Source organism: Tupaia chinensis, unplaced genomic scaffold (genome assembly GCF_000334495.1).
Source record: "Tupaia chinensis unplaced genomic scaffold, TupChi_1.0 Scaffold000050_1, whole genome shotgun sequence".
Lineage (NCBI taxonomy): Eukaryota > Metazoa > Chordata > Mammalia > Scandentia > Tupaiidae > Tupaia > Tupaia belangeri.
The window spans coordinates 321,634-337,283 of NW_006159508.1; the positions used below are offsets into that span (position 1 = coordinate 321,634).

Here is a 15,650-nt window from a genome sequence, read left to right on the forward strand (position 1 = left end):
TACTCAGTAGGCCCTCTGGATTCCATGGGCTCCGCTCCATGCATACCGTCCAGGAAGTCCAAGAGGCCTCCACGGCCTTGGCCTGAGATACATGCTGCAAAGTGGAGCAGAAAGAACACTTAACATTCCTGCCAGTGGTAAATCCATCATGGCTGTGACCAAAGAAACTCATGAAATGGAACTACCTGTAATAATAATCAAAACTAGGTCTGGGACATAATAAGTAGTAAATAAATGTTTAATATAACTGATTACATTTAGAATATTACAATCTTGCTAAAACCTGTAACAGAGGTAGAAATACACTTCATTCATTGACTAACGTATACCTTTTCTGTCTGCCTGTCTCTCTCACTTTCTCTCTCTCTCTCTCCCTCCCTCACGTGCATGCGCGCGCACACACACACACAATGTTAATGGTTTGATTTTTATCTCCCTCCAAATTTATACGTTGAAGTCTAGACCCCCAGTACTTCAGAATGTGACCATATTTGGAAACAGGGTCTTTAAAGAGCAAATTAAGGTAAATTAGATCATCAGGGTGGACTCTAACTCAGTAAGACTCATGTCCTGAAAGAAGAGAAAATGTGGGTGTTATGGAGGAAGGCCATGAGAAGACACAGGAGAAGGTGGCTATCTGCAGGCCAAGGAGAGAGTCCTCAGGAGAAGCCAGTCCTGATGACACCTTGCTCTCAAAACTACAATCCCCAGATGTGGGAGAAAGTCAGTGTTTGTGGTTTAAGTCTCTGCGTCGGCGGCCCGTGGTTATGGCAGCCCTAGCGGACTCATGCACACAAAATCTGCCAAGTTTGCATGTGGGACCCAAATAGAATTCAACACTATCAAAACTGGCCCCAAACTACTAATCCAGCTATAACAAATACATTTTTTTTTTGTCATTCTAAACACTTTCTCTTGATGTCTTGAATTTAGAAGCCTTTTTTTTTTTTTTTTAAATGTATCAACCGGCTTCTTTTACAAAAGCCTGTTGAAAAAAAAACAAAACTTGGAAACAATACTTTCTATTTTCTCAGAATATTTCCTTATAACAGTCACAAATATTCTTGTGTATCCCTCCCACAAGCAATACTTATGACAGCTACGTTGTGCGTGTGGGTGCATGCACATGTGTAGGTGTGTATGATCTTAATGATAAGTTTTTGAAAGTATGCTGATTTTGAGAGGGAACAGGAGAGACATTGAGAGAGGAGAGAGAGAGAGATACAGACATTATCTTCTTTCTGGCCCTGCAGCCAGTAAAGATGACAGGTATGTCTGGCATGTACAGGTTGAACCAAGATGGGAACCAGGAACCTTCCCATTCACCCTTTAGCACTGAGCAGTAGTATTCCCTGTACCACCTTATCTAAGGTTGTTTTGTTTTGTTTTGTTTTGTTTTCCTTTTTCTTTTAAGACAGGGTCCTGCTACATTGGTGATCCTCCTACCTCAGCCTCCTGGCTGGGACTACAGATGCTCACTGCCATACTGACTGTTTTTCTTTCTTTTTGTTTTGTTTTGTTTGTTTGTTTGTTTTTTTAAGACAGAGTCTCACTATAATGCCCAGAATAGCCTTGAACTCACAATCTTACCGCCTCAGCCTCCCCTGGTTGTTAGGATGACAGGCGCACACCACCACACTCAGTATTTTCCCTGTACCACCTTATCTAAGGTTGTTTTGTTTTGTTTTGTTTTGTTTTGTTTTCCTTTTTCTTTTAAGACAGGGTCCTGCTACATTGGTGATCCTCCTACCTCAGCCTCCTGGCTGGGACTACAGATGCTCACTGCCATACTGACTGTTTTTCTTTCTTTTTGTTTTGTTTTGTTTGTTTGTTTGTTTTTTTAAGACAGAGTCTCACTATAATGCCCAGAATAGCCTTGAACTCACAATCTTACCGCCTCAGCCTCCCCTGGTTGTTAGGATGACAGGCGCACACCACCACACTCAGTATTTTGGTGGGGCCAGGAATGAAACCCAGGCCTCCCACGTAGTCCCAGCCTATAGAGCCCAGTATCTTAGCAATGTGTCACTAAAGCTTGCCCCTGTAGCAGCAGTATGTGCAAACTTCCTTAGAGATGTGAGGGTCTGAAAAGGAGAAGCTTTTAGATACACTTTTCTTGTTAATCTGTCCTCCTTTGCTTTCTTCTTACTTAGAGCAACTTTAATGGATATCTCAAAGATGAAAAAATACTACAGAAGGGCAGCCTGTGGGTGCATTTGTGGGAAGGGGGAAGGGCAGAGAAGGGTCCAATCCATGGGCAAATAGGCCTGCTCTCCAGCACCTTCAACTGGGTGAATAAAGCCAATAGGAAATAAAGCAAGTTTCCATTAAATGTTGGTGAGTGCCTTATTCCAAAAAGAATATAAGTATCACAGAGATGCATAAACTGTTTCGTGATGAAATAAATGCAAATAAGTGATACAAATAAGACAAAGACTCTCAGTTTACAAGGCAAGATGAATCCAAGAATGAGATGAGAAGCAAAAAGCTTGTAATGCTCATGGTGGGCCAGAGTTAACTTTAGGGAACTTCAGGTCTTTGACAATGCAAAGAAAGAAAGCTTATTAGTGACGCGATTCACGATGTCTATGAGGTCAGCACAGACCGCTTGCTCGGGGAAGGCATAATGGCTCATGACATCGAGGGCAGAGACACTGGCCTAGTTAAACCCTCAGATCAGACTGTTTCTTATCATCCTTTTCTACTCAGTATGAACTGGTGGTGTAATGCTAAAACTCATTTCACCAAAAGCAATTTTATGGAGTTGGCAGGCAAGGAGGTGCTAATAAAATCAATGTTTGGTGTAAAACCAGAGGGTATGTACAGAAATAAAAGTACATAGGACATTCCATTTTTATTCAGTTGCATAGTGTTGAGTACTAAATTCACTAGGAAGTTTTAGGAAATGTTCTTGTTCTGTGTCTTATTTTGGAATAGCGGAATCACAGAAATTTGACACTTCAAGGAACTTCAGGAACTAAGTTCTTCTCCTCCCTCCATCCTCTTTTTACTCAGGTGAAAAAACTAAGGCTCAGAGACCTTAGGCAATCTCAAGGTCGCACAGCGATTAGTAGAGCTGGGGATGGAATACATATTTCTTACATCCCAGTGCTTTTAGACATCAAAGGATGTTTAAAAGTCTGAGTTTGAACTCAAGCTTTCAGAGGTCATAAAAACCATGTTACTTGTAAAAATGCATGCTTTCAGATATTCAGCTGAGTGCGGATAGCTACTGCAACACGGAGTTGTTTTTCCTATGAATTGTTCATTGTTCTATTATTCTATTTTACCTGTTGATACTCCAGAGATCAATTTTTTTTTTTCTGGCTGCGTTATTGTTCTATGACCGGCATTAGTTAAAAGGACCTTGTTATATATAAACACTGTCTTTGTGCCAGTAAAAACATTTCTGCAGATATAAGGTATTTGCTCTTCACAAAGCTTGAAAAAAGCAATGGGGGCATTCGTTTCTGGAGAATTCCTTTGTAAAAGAATTACTTTCATTGTGCTCTTTCTTTTGGAGAACTCAAACTGATATATTTGCTTTAATAAATTGGAGTGAGAAGTTAAAAAATAAGATTTTACCTTTGTTTAGGAAAACAGAACCACTTTAAGGTTTAAAAACAGAGTTAGGCGAAGAGTGGGAAGTATTAAATTATGTCAGATCATGCATTCTTTTAATTTAGGACATTTATTTTCTAAATGCACAGTTGGAAAAGGAGTCAGGCAATGTGCCCTTCAATGATTTGAATGGAGGCAGAATTCTAGCACTTGAAAAAAAATGGCATCGAGGTGATCTTTATTTCCTCGAAATCGTTACCTGCTCTGATTTTGCTTTTCCGCTGGTATTTCTGTTCTCCAAAGCTATAGCTTAAAAAGTGGGGAGATGTGCTACGTTGAATCCTCTCCTCAATTCCAAGTCTCTGTTTCGTTCCCTGAGGAGGTGCTGCAGAGATTCCCTAAGGATATCAAAACAATTTTTCAGCAAATAGATGCTACCTCTGTCACACATGGGGATAAACCAGAGTCCAGGGGTGAGATGTGGAGGACGTGGAGGACGACACTGGATATTCTGATACTTGTTTGGGTGCCAGTTTCTGTTTTCATTGTCCGCCGTCCACTCCAGTTGCCGCATTCTGACCCCACGCCACTTGGAAAGCTGCATCCTTGGGGATCTGTTGTGGTGATGCACCTTGGCGCACCACCTGAGTACTAAGAGTCCTTCCTGTGTTTTGGGCATATGAAACATTTTGATCAGATTCTTGAGTTTTGTTTTCTAGAAGGGCAATTTTACATATACATATTGGTATTCAAAGAAAGTATAATTTGGAGTCACTCCATTTTTCTTAGGTCACTCATATGGACTACAACTGGTTGATTTATTTCTTATTTTTTATTTTTGCCAGAAGGTATATGGACTCATCAGAGAGAGACAGAGGAAAAGAGAGGGAGAAAGTAGATAGCTTTCCCCACCCCTGCAATGGGTCGTGGCCACTCCTCAATCATTTCTTCTCCACTTCTCCATCCTTTTGGGATTTGGAGCACACATGAATATGTACCTGGTATGTTTTTAAAGTCACCAGGGATGGGACTTAAACTGTTTGTTAGGCCATGTGGAATTTGGCTTTCCTAGCCATTAGGCCATGGGGCTAACCCTTAACTACATTTTGATTGGCTGAAGCACTGGGTTGTCAGGAAAGTTGGGATGCATTTTTGCACAGAAAAACAGAAAACATGTAATGACTTTTCCAACAGCTTACTGTATAATCTCCTTACTAAGTTAGCTATTTTATATCAATTTCACATTTTGGACTTAATTTATATTATAAAAAATGTATTCATTCATTCTTTCAAAAACAAATAAACAAACAAAAAACACATCTGTTGAGGCCCTGGTATATGCCATACTCTGCCTTAAAAAATGTCAGTATGGGAAACATATTAAATACTTATAATAATGTTAACTAAAAAAGAAAATAGACTTTTTATAATGATTGTAACCAGTTAAAAATATGTCCAATTAGGGACCAGCAAATGGTGTAATGGTCCCATCACTAGACTCCCATGTAGTTGACCATGGTTCAAGTCCCAGACCCAGCGGTTTAAAATTTCATGCCAGATGTGGGGAACCAGCAGTTAGCATAATGGCTATGTCGCTGGACTCCCATGTAGTCGACCGCGGTTCGGGTCCCGGACCCGGTGGCTTCAAACTCATGCCGGGTGTGTGTGTGTGCATGCCCAAGATCCCGAGAAGAGAATGGAGGAGAAGGGATTGCGGCGTGACCATCCCCCCTGGGAGGTGATTTCTCACTTTCTGTCTCTATGTCTCTCTCTGTCTGGCGAGCACACGTGCCCTATAGCAAAAAACCTTTCAAAAAAAAATTTCATACCAGATGTGTATGCATGTGTGCCCAAAATCCTGAGGCGAGAATGGAGGAGAAGGGGTTGTGGCGTGGCTGTGCCCCTGGGAGGTGTGATTTCTTGCTTTCTGTCTCTCCAGCGAGCTTATGCGCCCTATAGCAAAAATCTCTCCTCTCCCCACCAAAAAATAAATAAATAAAGTGTCAAATTAGCTATAGTGCAGAAGGAAATGAAAAATGGTTTATATTTGTATTGGGCTTGAGTGATTCTAAAACACATTTTTCCTTTATAACTTTAGAATTTTTATTAAGTTTTTAAACATAAAGGACAAAAATTACTTCCAACATGCACAGCTAGTCAAAGCAGATAATTATGAATAATTACACTATCAGTATTTTCATCTCTTTTTTCACTCCTGTATCCTCAGTACCTCATGTAGGGTCTCGCATATAGAAGCTTTGCCAATGTTTGTTGAATGAATTAATTCCAGTAAAAGAGTTGTAGCTGCTTTACGAATCTGGAGTGATGGTCTTACCGGTTGATCTGGTCTTCACAAAAGCTTATGTGGCGTCTGCCTTGTAGCCAACGAAACAGTAACTGATCATTCTGTTCTTTTTGTATTATTTATAGGGATATTTTGCACCATTTCTCTCTGCACTTATGCTGCCAGTATCTCTTATGATTTGAACCGGCTCCCGAAGCTAATTTATAGCCTGCCTGATGATGTGGAACATGGCTACAGCTGGTCTATCTTTTGCGCCTGGTGCAGTTTAGGCTTTATTGTGGCAGCTGGAGGTCTCTGCATCGCTTACCCATTTATTAGCCGGACCAAGATTGCACATCTAAAGTCTGGCAGGGACTCCACGGTATGACTGTCCCCACTCAAGGCCCGTCTACAGTGTGGGCAACTTGTAGGGGGAGTGGAGTGGAGGAGACGGAGTTCACGTCAGGATTCCAAGCACAAAGTGGACTTTTACATTCCAACCTGTTGCCTGCCAGCCCTTTTTGGATGACTGATACAAAATCATGCAAAACCTCCCAACCTTTCTAAGGACAAGACTACTGTGGATTCAAGTGCTTTAATGACTATTTATGCTTCGACTGTGAGAAATGGGGAGCGGGGCCATGGAACCTTTCTAGGTGTAGAAAAAGAGGAAACCGCATCAGAACAATTTGTAGGATTTCCATTTATTTCGGAAAGTTTGTATATAACAATTACCTGAGAGTCATTTCTATTTGCAAAAGGATTCGTAACAAAGCGAGTATAATTTTCTTGTCATTGGACCATGCTTGTTAAATTTTAATGCAGCCTTTTCAGAATTTGTCCTAATAGTGTCTTATTGTGTCAGCATCAGGTGTTTGTGCATTATTCGTGGATGTTCCTTGTCACAGGAAGATTCTTCTTCTGTTGCCTTATTATTATTATTATTATTTAGTTGAAGTTTCATCTCTGTCTTTGTATTGGAATCAAAATCAAGAAAAAAACGAACAGCCGTGTAAGAGCTATTCCATGACACTATGCAGTATTGTTTGAAATCTTGTCTGTTGTTCAAGTTCTGTCTCTTTATGTTAACTGGATTTCTGCATTAAATGACTGCCCCCTTGTTAATCTGGGTGTGTTTTCCTGTATTTTAGCCGTGTCAATAAGTCTCCCTGACCACACAAACAAGAATGCTGTCGTTTCAGTAAGACTCTTACTGAGGCTTACATAGAGCTTCATTTCATTTTGGTTGGTCATTATTTATTAATTTTTTGTAGCAATCACATACATATTATTGACCAAAAACATCGTTCTCAAACTTATTTTTAAGTTTTTAAAATAATTTATTATTACTGTTATGTTTTAATATTTTATAGGGTACATGCACTCACTGGGGAGAGACAAAGAAAGAGAGTGCGAGCGAGCGAGCATGGTCCCAGACTCAAAATATCATCTGCCATGATTTCTGAATGGCAGTGTCCACCCATTGCCATGTGGGAGTCCAGCTCCTTAACCACCATACCACCTGCTGGCCTCATGCTTTTTTTTTTTTTTTTTTTTAATTTTGCTATGGGGTATGTGAGCACACTGGAGAGAGACAGAGAGAGGGAAAGTAAGAAAGCATTCCCCGAGGGGATGGCCATGCTGCAATCCATTCTCCATTTTCCTGTTGGGATTTTGGGCGTGCACGTGTGTCTGGCATGTTTTTAATTTGACCAGAAAGAGACAGGGAGAGAGAGAGAGAGAAAGTAAGAAAGCAAGCTGGCAGGTCCAGGACTAAAACTAAGGTCAGCCATGTGGGAGTCTAGCCCCTTAACCACCACTCCACCTGCTGGCCCCATGCCTGGCATGTTTTTAAAGCCACTGAGTCCAAAATCTCAAACTCCACAGTCAACCATGTGGGATCTAGCTGCCTTAACCATCAACTACCAGCCAGCCCCATCTTATTTTTTATACCTTACTATAATATTTAAATTTTTATTATTTTTTCCTCTCACTTTTCCTTTATTTTCCATCTGTCTGATATTTAACTGCTGATAAGAATACCTGGTTTCTGGCCTTGTTCTGGAACATTGTAGGCTGGTGACTTTCAAACCTTGGCTGTGCATTAGAATCACCTGGTGAGTTCTTCATCTGAAAGTAAACCAGTCCCCACCTAAATCAGTAACTCTAAATGTCCATTCCTGGGTCTGGGGTAAGCACATCTGAAAAAAAAATCCCAGGGCATCCTGATAGGCAACTGGGATTGAGTGCCACTGTTTGGGTCAGAACTGTGGTTACCTTCTTAGTTGCCAACTAAGCTAACTATATGCCAGAAACTGGGCTATGGGTTTTCCAGGTGTTGTTTCACTTAATCCTCTCCAAAGCTCTAAGAGGTAGGTGGCATTGTTCCACTTTACTGACAAGAAAGCTGAGGATCAGACTCAGACTTTTGCTTCATTCTATAAGTGCTGGGAAGAGCTGAAATCTTCCATTGTGTTTCTTTGTATTCAGGGGCGAGGTGGGCACTAGCTAACTACCAAGCTTTCTCTCTCTCTCTTTTTAAAGATTGATTTATTTTATTTTATTTGCTGTTATTATTTTTTACTTTGACCAGAGAGAGAGAAAGGGAAAGGGAGAAGGCAAGCCACCAGGTGCAGGACTCCATGCAGCCACGTGGGAGTCCAGCATCTTAATCACTGTGCCACCTGCGAGCACCCTAAGCTTTTTTTTTAAACCCCACCTAGGTAGTATTTGCAGAACGGATGGTAGAGATGCCCTTTAATACAGGGAAAGATGCCATATCCAGAAGTCAGACGCTGTTTCAGATTTTAATTTCACAAAAGGTGCTTTTCTTTCTTCCTTCTGAAAGTTGGGATTGTACTTATAAAAGGAAAATGATAATCTACCCCGGAAGAAGAAAAGTTTGATTTCTAAATGGCAGTGTCCACCCATTGTCACGGCAGCTGTTTGGAAGAGATCAGGTGATGCTGGTGGCCGCACAAGCTCTCTCACGTGGTTCTAGGCACAGCTGAAGTGCGTGAGTCTGTTCACTGGCAGTCTCTCAGGCCTGTTCAATAAGCCAGTCCCTCCGGAGGGGATCAGAGACACATAGAAAGGGGCAATTATTTCCTTTTATTGCTTATGCTGGAAATTCTCAAAGCGGGAGAGCTTTCTCTTTGAAGTTTTCTTTAAAGATCCCCATAGAAGATGTCAAGACTCCTGAACATTTATATTCCAACCACCAAAGCAGTATCTGAGTGAGTAACTTTTGAAGTTTCTGAGAAGCTTCCTGGGGGTTTGAGGTGAGAATGGAAGAAAGCCTTGCAGTGGCGGAAGGTTGAAGGGTTCACACACCAGGAAGATTTACCCAGAAGCCAAGGGAGTTCACTTAGGATTTGAATGTGTGCTGGCAAGAACTGAGCCTCCCTCTGTTCCAGCTAAACTGAGCTTGGAGCAAGGAGCAACGTGCCTGGCCAGGGTTTTTCGCTTTCTATTTACTGTCACAGAAGTGTGAGCAAATGTTGCCAGCGCTGGGCATTTGGCCTCCAGTCCTTGTACTTCTCTGAGGGGTGTTTTCTTAATTGGCTTGTGAGTGAAGAATAATTGAAATGGCTGCATGGTACTGTGTGGGACAGAATAATTTACTGAGATCCTTTGTTTATTATCCTTCTGTTTTCTCTGTCCCACTTCTAGTCACATGCATGCAGCCAGACTGTTTCTTTGGCTCTGGAATTTTTGCTAGGCTAAAAGAGGTGGCTGAGTGCACTCAAGCCAGGATGCAGGGGGTCCAGGATGGGGAGGGGAGCAGGTGGAGGAGTGATCAATGAAGCTGACTATGTGCCAGTGCCTGGGCTACGGTTTATTCCAGGTGTTACTTCACTTAATCTTCTCAAAAGCTGTAAGAGGTAGGGCATGCTAAAAAGGATGGGCATGCTCAAGGACATACAAGAGACTGCAAAGAGAAGAGGATGACAACCATGTGATTGGCTGCACTCTCTCTGAAGGCATCGGGGCATCTGGGGATTCTGGGACCCTTGTTACCATGGCTCTCACATTCCTAGAGCAGAATCAGTAGACTGGGAGGGAACAAGCCTTGAAACAATGGGCTTCCAAGTAGTAACCTGTCTGAGCTTTGGAAGGTCCAGAGATACTGGCACAACTGTGTGCATACGTCTCCTATATTGATTGAAGGCAGATTTCTCCCAGTCTTGCAATATAGGATTCTGACTCATAAGTGATTTACAAACACTTGAGACTGTAGGCTAAGAATCATGTCTATGTACCATATATAGAAGACATTTATCCCAAAACAAACAAACAAACCCAAACCTAAAACCTTGATGAGATAACCATAAGACCCGCCTTTGAAGAGCCTTATCTTTGGTTTCTTTGGTTTATTTGCAATGCTAGGACCCTTGCTGCCTAGTCTGAGGGAACCCTACCCCATCTTTCTTCGGCCTATCACAAACCCTTTATAGTTAAGATTTCCCAAGACATGGGAAAACATAGAATGCAACATCCCCCATAAAACTTACTATTATCTTTTAGTAGTAACTATTTATTAAATGCCCTGTGTGTGGCAGGCATTATTCTCTGCACTTGGAAAACATTAGTGAAGTGAAACAAAGGTTCTTGCCCTGTGAAAGTTATATTTTAGTAAAATGTAGTAAAGTACAAGTACATAAAAAAGTAAAGTCACACTTTCTAGCCTTTAATGATTTTATAAATTCAGGATTAAAATAATTTAGGTTTTCCAGAAGTTTATTTATGATAGAGGAGCATAAGAGAAAGAGAGACATACCCATGGCACACTCTCATTACACCAGGATCCCCTTCCCCCCAGCCCTCCAGCTCCTCAGGTGCTTGCATTGTGCCAGGCATATTTTCAAGCCAGCCAGAGGATCCAAACCAGCAGTCAGCCTGTGGCTTCCAGCGCTGCAGTTCGGTTTGTACTGACAGCCACCAGGCTATCTTTCAGACAGTTACTAAAGTAAGTTTCTTTCAAGCTGCATTCTCATCAGCTGTATATGTCACCATATTTTTGTTGTTTGAATTTATCCTTGGCAAAATACACAGTACCTTATTAACTTTTTGGGGGGAGAGAATTACCTCTTGAAGATTTTCCACTGGGAACTTAGATCTGAGAATGACTTAGGTACGTTACACAGGTGATCTAAAAGGAAAGAAGAAGACCCGAGATCCTGGAGACTCAGGTAAATGGAGGCCCACAAGCTCAGGATGAACCTCACAATGGGGGCTGGTGCCCCTGGGATGTTCATGCTACCTGGTCACTGCTTCCATGTCTCTGCTTAGGCTGTTTCTTTTGCCGGGGAAGCTCACTCCTTGCCGTGTTAACTCTGACTTTCCTCAAGTCTCAGCCTCAAATCAACACTCCCAGACATTTTCTTTGAACATGCCACAGTGCTTTGACTCCTTTCCTGCCCCGTTACACTTCACCTGCTACTTCCCTGGCTATCCCTCACTGATCAGAGACTACTAAGGGTGGTACCTTGTTCGTGTCTCATCTCCAGTGCTTATTCCAGTGCCTGCTACGCAGTAGGTGCTCTTAGATCTTTGTGTGATCGGTGAATGAATTCAGAGTCAAGGATAAGCTCTCCTCTTCCCGGGATAGAACTGACTCCCTTATCACCCGTTTTAGGAAGCCCATAAAAAATATACAGTAGTATGATGAAGTTAAATGGAAAGAGAATATGTTGGCAAGCAAGTAAGTGTCATTAGAAAAATTAAAGGGACTATTAACCCAAACTAACCCAGACATAACTTCATATGTGTTATGAACTGAAAGTTCTATGGAACATTTATTTAATGGCTCAAACGTTATTAAGTTAGTAACCTCAATATGGTTCAGCACCTCAACTTAAAGCTTTCCCATTTATGTGTGGTGTGTTTTAAATCTCCAATTGATATTCTGGAAGAAATGCTTTAGAATTATGTCCTTTGAATGCAAATTGTAATGCTGACCAAGAACTTTTAAACTGTATTTGAATTTTTCCAGTGTTTTGTCTTTTGACTGGAAGGAGAGCAATTTTTCTGTTGTGCAGTACAACCACAAATGCTTGAAGATGTTCAGGGCACATGACTGCGTACTAGGAACTTGGGTATCTAGTATATTTCCTCTCAAAATGCATCCTTTATTTCGTCAACCTTTAATGCAAGATTTCTAATTGTTCTAAAGTCTCTTAGAAGATGTCTGCCTGGGGCCTCTACGAGAGGAAGATAGATTGGTTAACTATAAAATAAGATACTTTTCTGTTTTTATTTCTTTTTTTTTTTTCCTACCCTTTGGCATTCATGGCAAAATATTGCCTGCTGTGCACAAACCTTTAAACTATACATCGGTCTCTCTTAGGTCTTTAAGTGAATGTGTTACAGACAGGAGTGAGAGAAGACCACAGGTCTAGACTGTGCAAGAGAACAGGCAGCAGTGGTAGAGGCGAGTTCTGCCGAGAAAGGCAGGCCTCTGCTTGCCACTGGAAGAAAGCTGGGTTTTGTTCTGGCAATGGAAAACAATGAAAGGAGTTAAAGGACGATAATGTGATTTCCACTATAAGAATATCAGTGTTTCTCCTGGATGGAGAATGGATTGGAAAAGGTCAAGACTAGTAGAGAAGCCAATCAGGAAGGACGATGTTGAAGTAGTCTCGGAGATAAAATGGCAGCCTGGACCAGGAGGGTGGCAATGAAGATGGAGAGAAGTGGGTGGACATATTTTAGAGATGGCATTGACAAGATTTGCTCGTAAATTGGATGGAGAGGAGAAAAGGAAGGATGATGTCTAAGGAATACCTAGAGTTAGATCATCTACTAAGAAACTAGGGTTCTTGTACCAAAAAAAAAAAAAAAAAAAAAAGATAGTTTGAAAAGAAAGAGGAAAATAATTACTGGATTTCATAGTAAATTCAGTGTCACATAGGATGGCATTTATTTAGTGGAGCCTGGGATTGAAAATTAGAGTTGAGAATATGGTTTAATGGACGCAGTGCTCCTTTTCTCTAATCAGTCCTACTGCCCGCCAATTCCTTTGATTTCTACTTGTTCTCGAGAAGCTGCCTATACCAGGGCTGGGAATAGGATTCGATTTAGTACAGACTTGAACAATTAGTGGTAACTGGAAATATTTCAGTTCACGTACAAGGGGAAAGAATACAGTGATAGGCTGCAAGTGAATGGGAAAGGCAGATGGCATATGGAGGGCACTCCCAGCTTAAATCACACCTAATACACTATTGGTTTGGTTAAACTTTTTTTTTTTTTCCCCCCTGGGGCTCACTGAGAAAGTCTTAGAATAATCTTCCACCATGTCTTAGGTGATATTTACAAACTACGTGGACCAGTGCACCAATAATCTGCTAATACACTACTGGTTTGGTTAAACTTTTTTTTTTCCCCTGGGGATCACTGAGAAAGTCGTAGAATAATCTTCCACCATGTCTTAGGTGATATTTACAAAGTACGTGGACCAGTGCACCAATAATCTGCTCATCTTGGATGGCCAAGACTAACCATGCCACTGCCTTGGGTGTGGGTGGGGGGATGGATGAACCATGCTGTCAGCCTCTTCAGGAAGTGTTCAAGTCTACACAGGATGGACCTTAGGAGTAACTTTCCTCAATAACTGCATATGGGGATTCTGGAAAGTGCACAGATTTTTTACTACATCCACGTTTTACAAAGGTTCCACTAGATCCTGACAGGAAAGGCCTGGCTCCGTTAACAATGCTTCCAGAATACCCTCACAATCACAGCCAGATGTCAAGCTCAGGACATTTATTCTTGAATCATAAAACACCTTTTATTTTAATCTTCATGGCTTTGCCAGTCTGTCAGGATGAGTACATAGATTTTCGCTTTAGAAACTTGGCTATGCCTGAGCTCAACTTCTCAGTTATAGTTTCAGTGGATTCCAAGCTCATTTCTCACATGTAGTACACCTCATTGTACTAGTAGAATCTGTTAATCATAAAAGTTTAAAAAGAACCTGAATAAATTGTTCAGACTTTTCTCATTTCTCCCCTATATCTTGGTTTGCCATTTGTCAGTTCGGGGCTATACTGGGTGTTCAAAATATACTGATTAATAAATACAAATTAAAAAGCCCACTCGTTTAAAGATTCTAAGAAATCAGCACTGGACTTCCACTCCTGTGAATTCAGGTCTCCCTCATTCTTACAAATGTTAGACCTAAATAAGGAATGGAGAAGAAAGCTCTGCTTCTCAAAGTCCTCTCCCGTCCTTGACATTGATGGGGAACTTACTCAGAATCTCCTTGGTGACTACTTCAGGCCATGCCCTTTATATACCTTAACTTGTTATTATGTCCCCTACTTTAAGGACTGAGAAACAAAGACTCCCAGAGGTTAAGTAACTTTCCCTAAGGCAGAAGTGACACAGCCAACATTTCATTTCTAGCCTGCTTACTTCAGAGTCTTCCCACCTTCCCACACAGTGTCCATGCCAACTGCCCAAGACCCAGAACACACATCAGTAGTGCATCTGAGCCTCTGCAAAATTTCACACTTGATCTTAGCCAAAGGGCTGAGCAGCAATCTCAAAATTTTATAGATGGAGATAAGTTCACTTTTTTCATGGCTCTCCTTGGAAGTTACTGCTGTGTAGTTTTTAATCAAGTTGCTATATTTCTAAATCAGAGCACACACTTCCTGAGTAACTCTGTAAGGAATGCCAGACCTATTTTTATAAGCACAGAATCCTTCTTACATGACTGACCTTCAAGAGACCCTGTATTCCGCAGTACCCTAAAGGTATGACAGCAATTTTAATTACTTTCTTGCACTCCACCCACAGAACATTATGAGAAATTCCCATGTCACCAGGCCTGCTCAGAGATTAATATTTAAGTGGGAAGGTCCTCCTTACTTTGTCCTGTGAAATAGCATCCCTGATGATTTAAAAAAAAATAAATGAAAGCAATTATTCAAAAAAAGGAAGCTATATAGCCTCATGGTTAAAGCTAGGATAGCAACCCAGAGACTCATGAATTTACGTCCTTGCTTTGTGACTGTCTTGATGTGTGGCCCTGAAAGTCAATGATCTCTTCTGAACTCTGGAGAAAGCCACGAGCCAGTGTGCTTTCCAGAGATGCTAGCAATAAATGCACATTTAAGAAGCCTGAAAAACATCTGAACACCTCTATAAACTTTTATTTCCTTTATCCAAGTTGAATGTGAACTAATTTTAAAACACAGCATATTAAACGACATAAACAATAAGATAAAGCCATCTGATGTTGAGTCAATACAAGGCTACCGTCCAAGTTTTTTTAATTACATATCAAGAAGAGTACTTTATTTCATATTTTCTCTTTAGAGATTGGTCCTATGCAATGACTCAGGGAAATAAACTCCAAAACTACAAAACAAATCTCAAGACAGCCTTGGAGGCATATGGGGACTCTGATTGTCATCCTTGCAGACAGTAGAGAAAACAGAGAACTTAAGCACTAACCCAACACTCTCAGCCAGTCCCTTGGCAAGGGGTCTAATTTCCCAGCGAAGGTGTTAGCTAGATTTTGGGGTTGACACATCTGAGCAAGTATCTGTATCCCTGTGAACATGTCGATGGGACATCAGTTGCTGCTTTATATGCCTCTGCTGTGACTACAGTAAATCGCTATCATGCCAACATGTTTCTCAAATAAAATGGACTCTGGAATTGAAACTAAACCAACTGTGAAAGGTAATCTGAGGAGATAACACAAGTGATTAATGCAGTATTGACTCAAAGGATGAGCTGGTTCTTACACAAAGGGTTCTCCAAATAAAGTAACAGTTTAAACGTTCACAGA

At 41.1% G+C, this 15,650-nt stretch overlaps 1 protein-coding gene across 1 annotated transcript in view; it reads left to right on the forward strand.

Annotated features, from left to right (window-relative positions):
• The window catches only part of TMEM178A (transmembrane protein 178A), a 92,626-nt gene extending 85,643 nt beyond the window's left edge, over positions 1–6,983 (forward strand). The window contains exon 5 of the mRNA XM_027775220.1: positions 5,992–6,983. Coding sequence (XP_027631021.1) covers positions 5,992–6,233 — 242 coding nt within the window. The 3' untranslated portion in view covers positions 6,234–6,983. The remainder of the gene's footprint in view (positions 1–5,991) is intronic.
• The last annotated feature ends 8,667 nt before the right edge of the window (positions 6,984–15,650 follow it).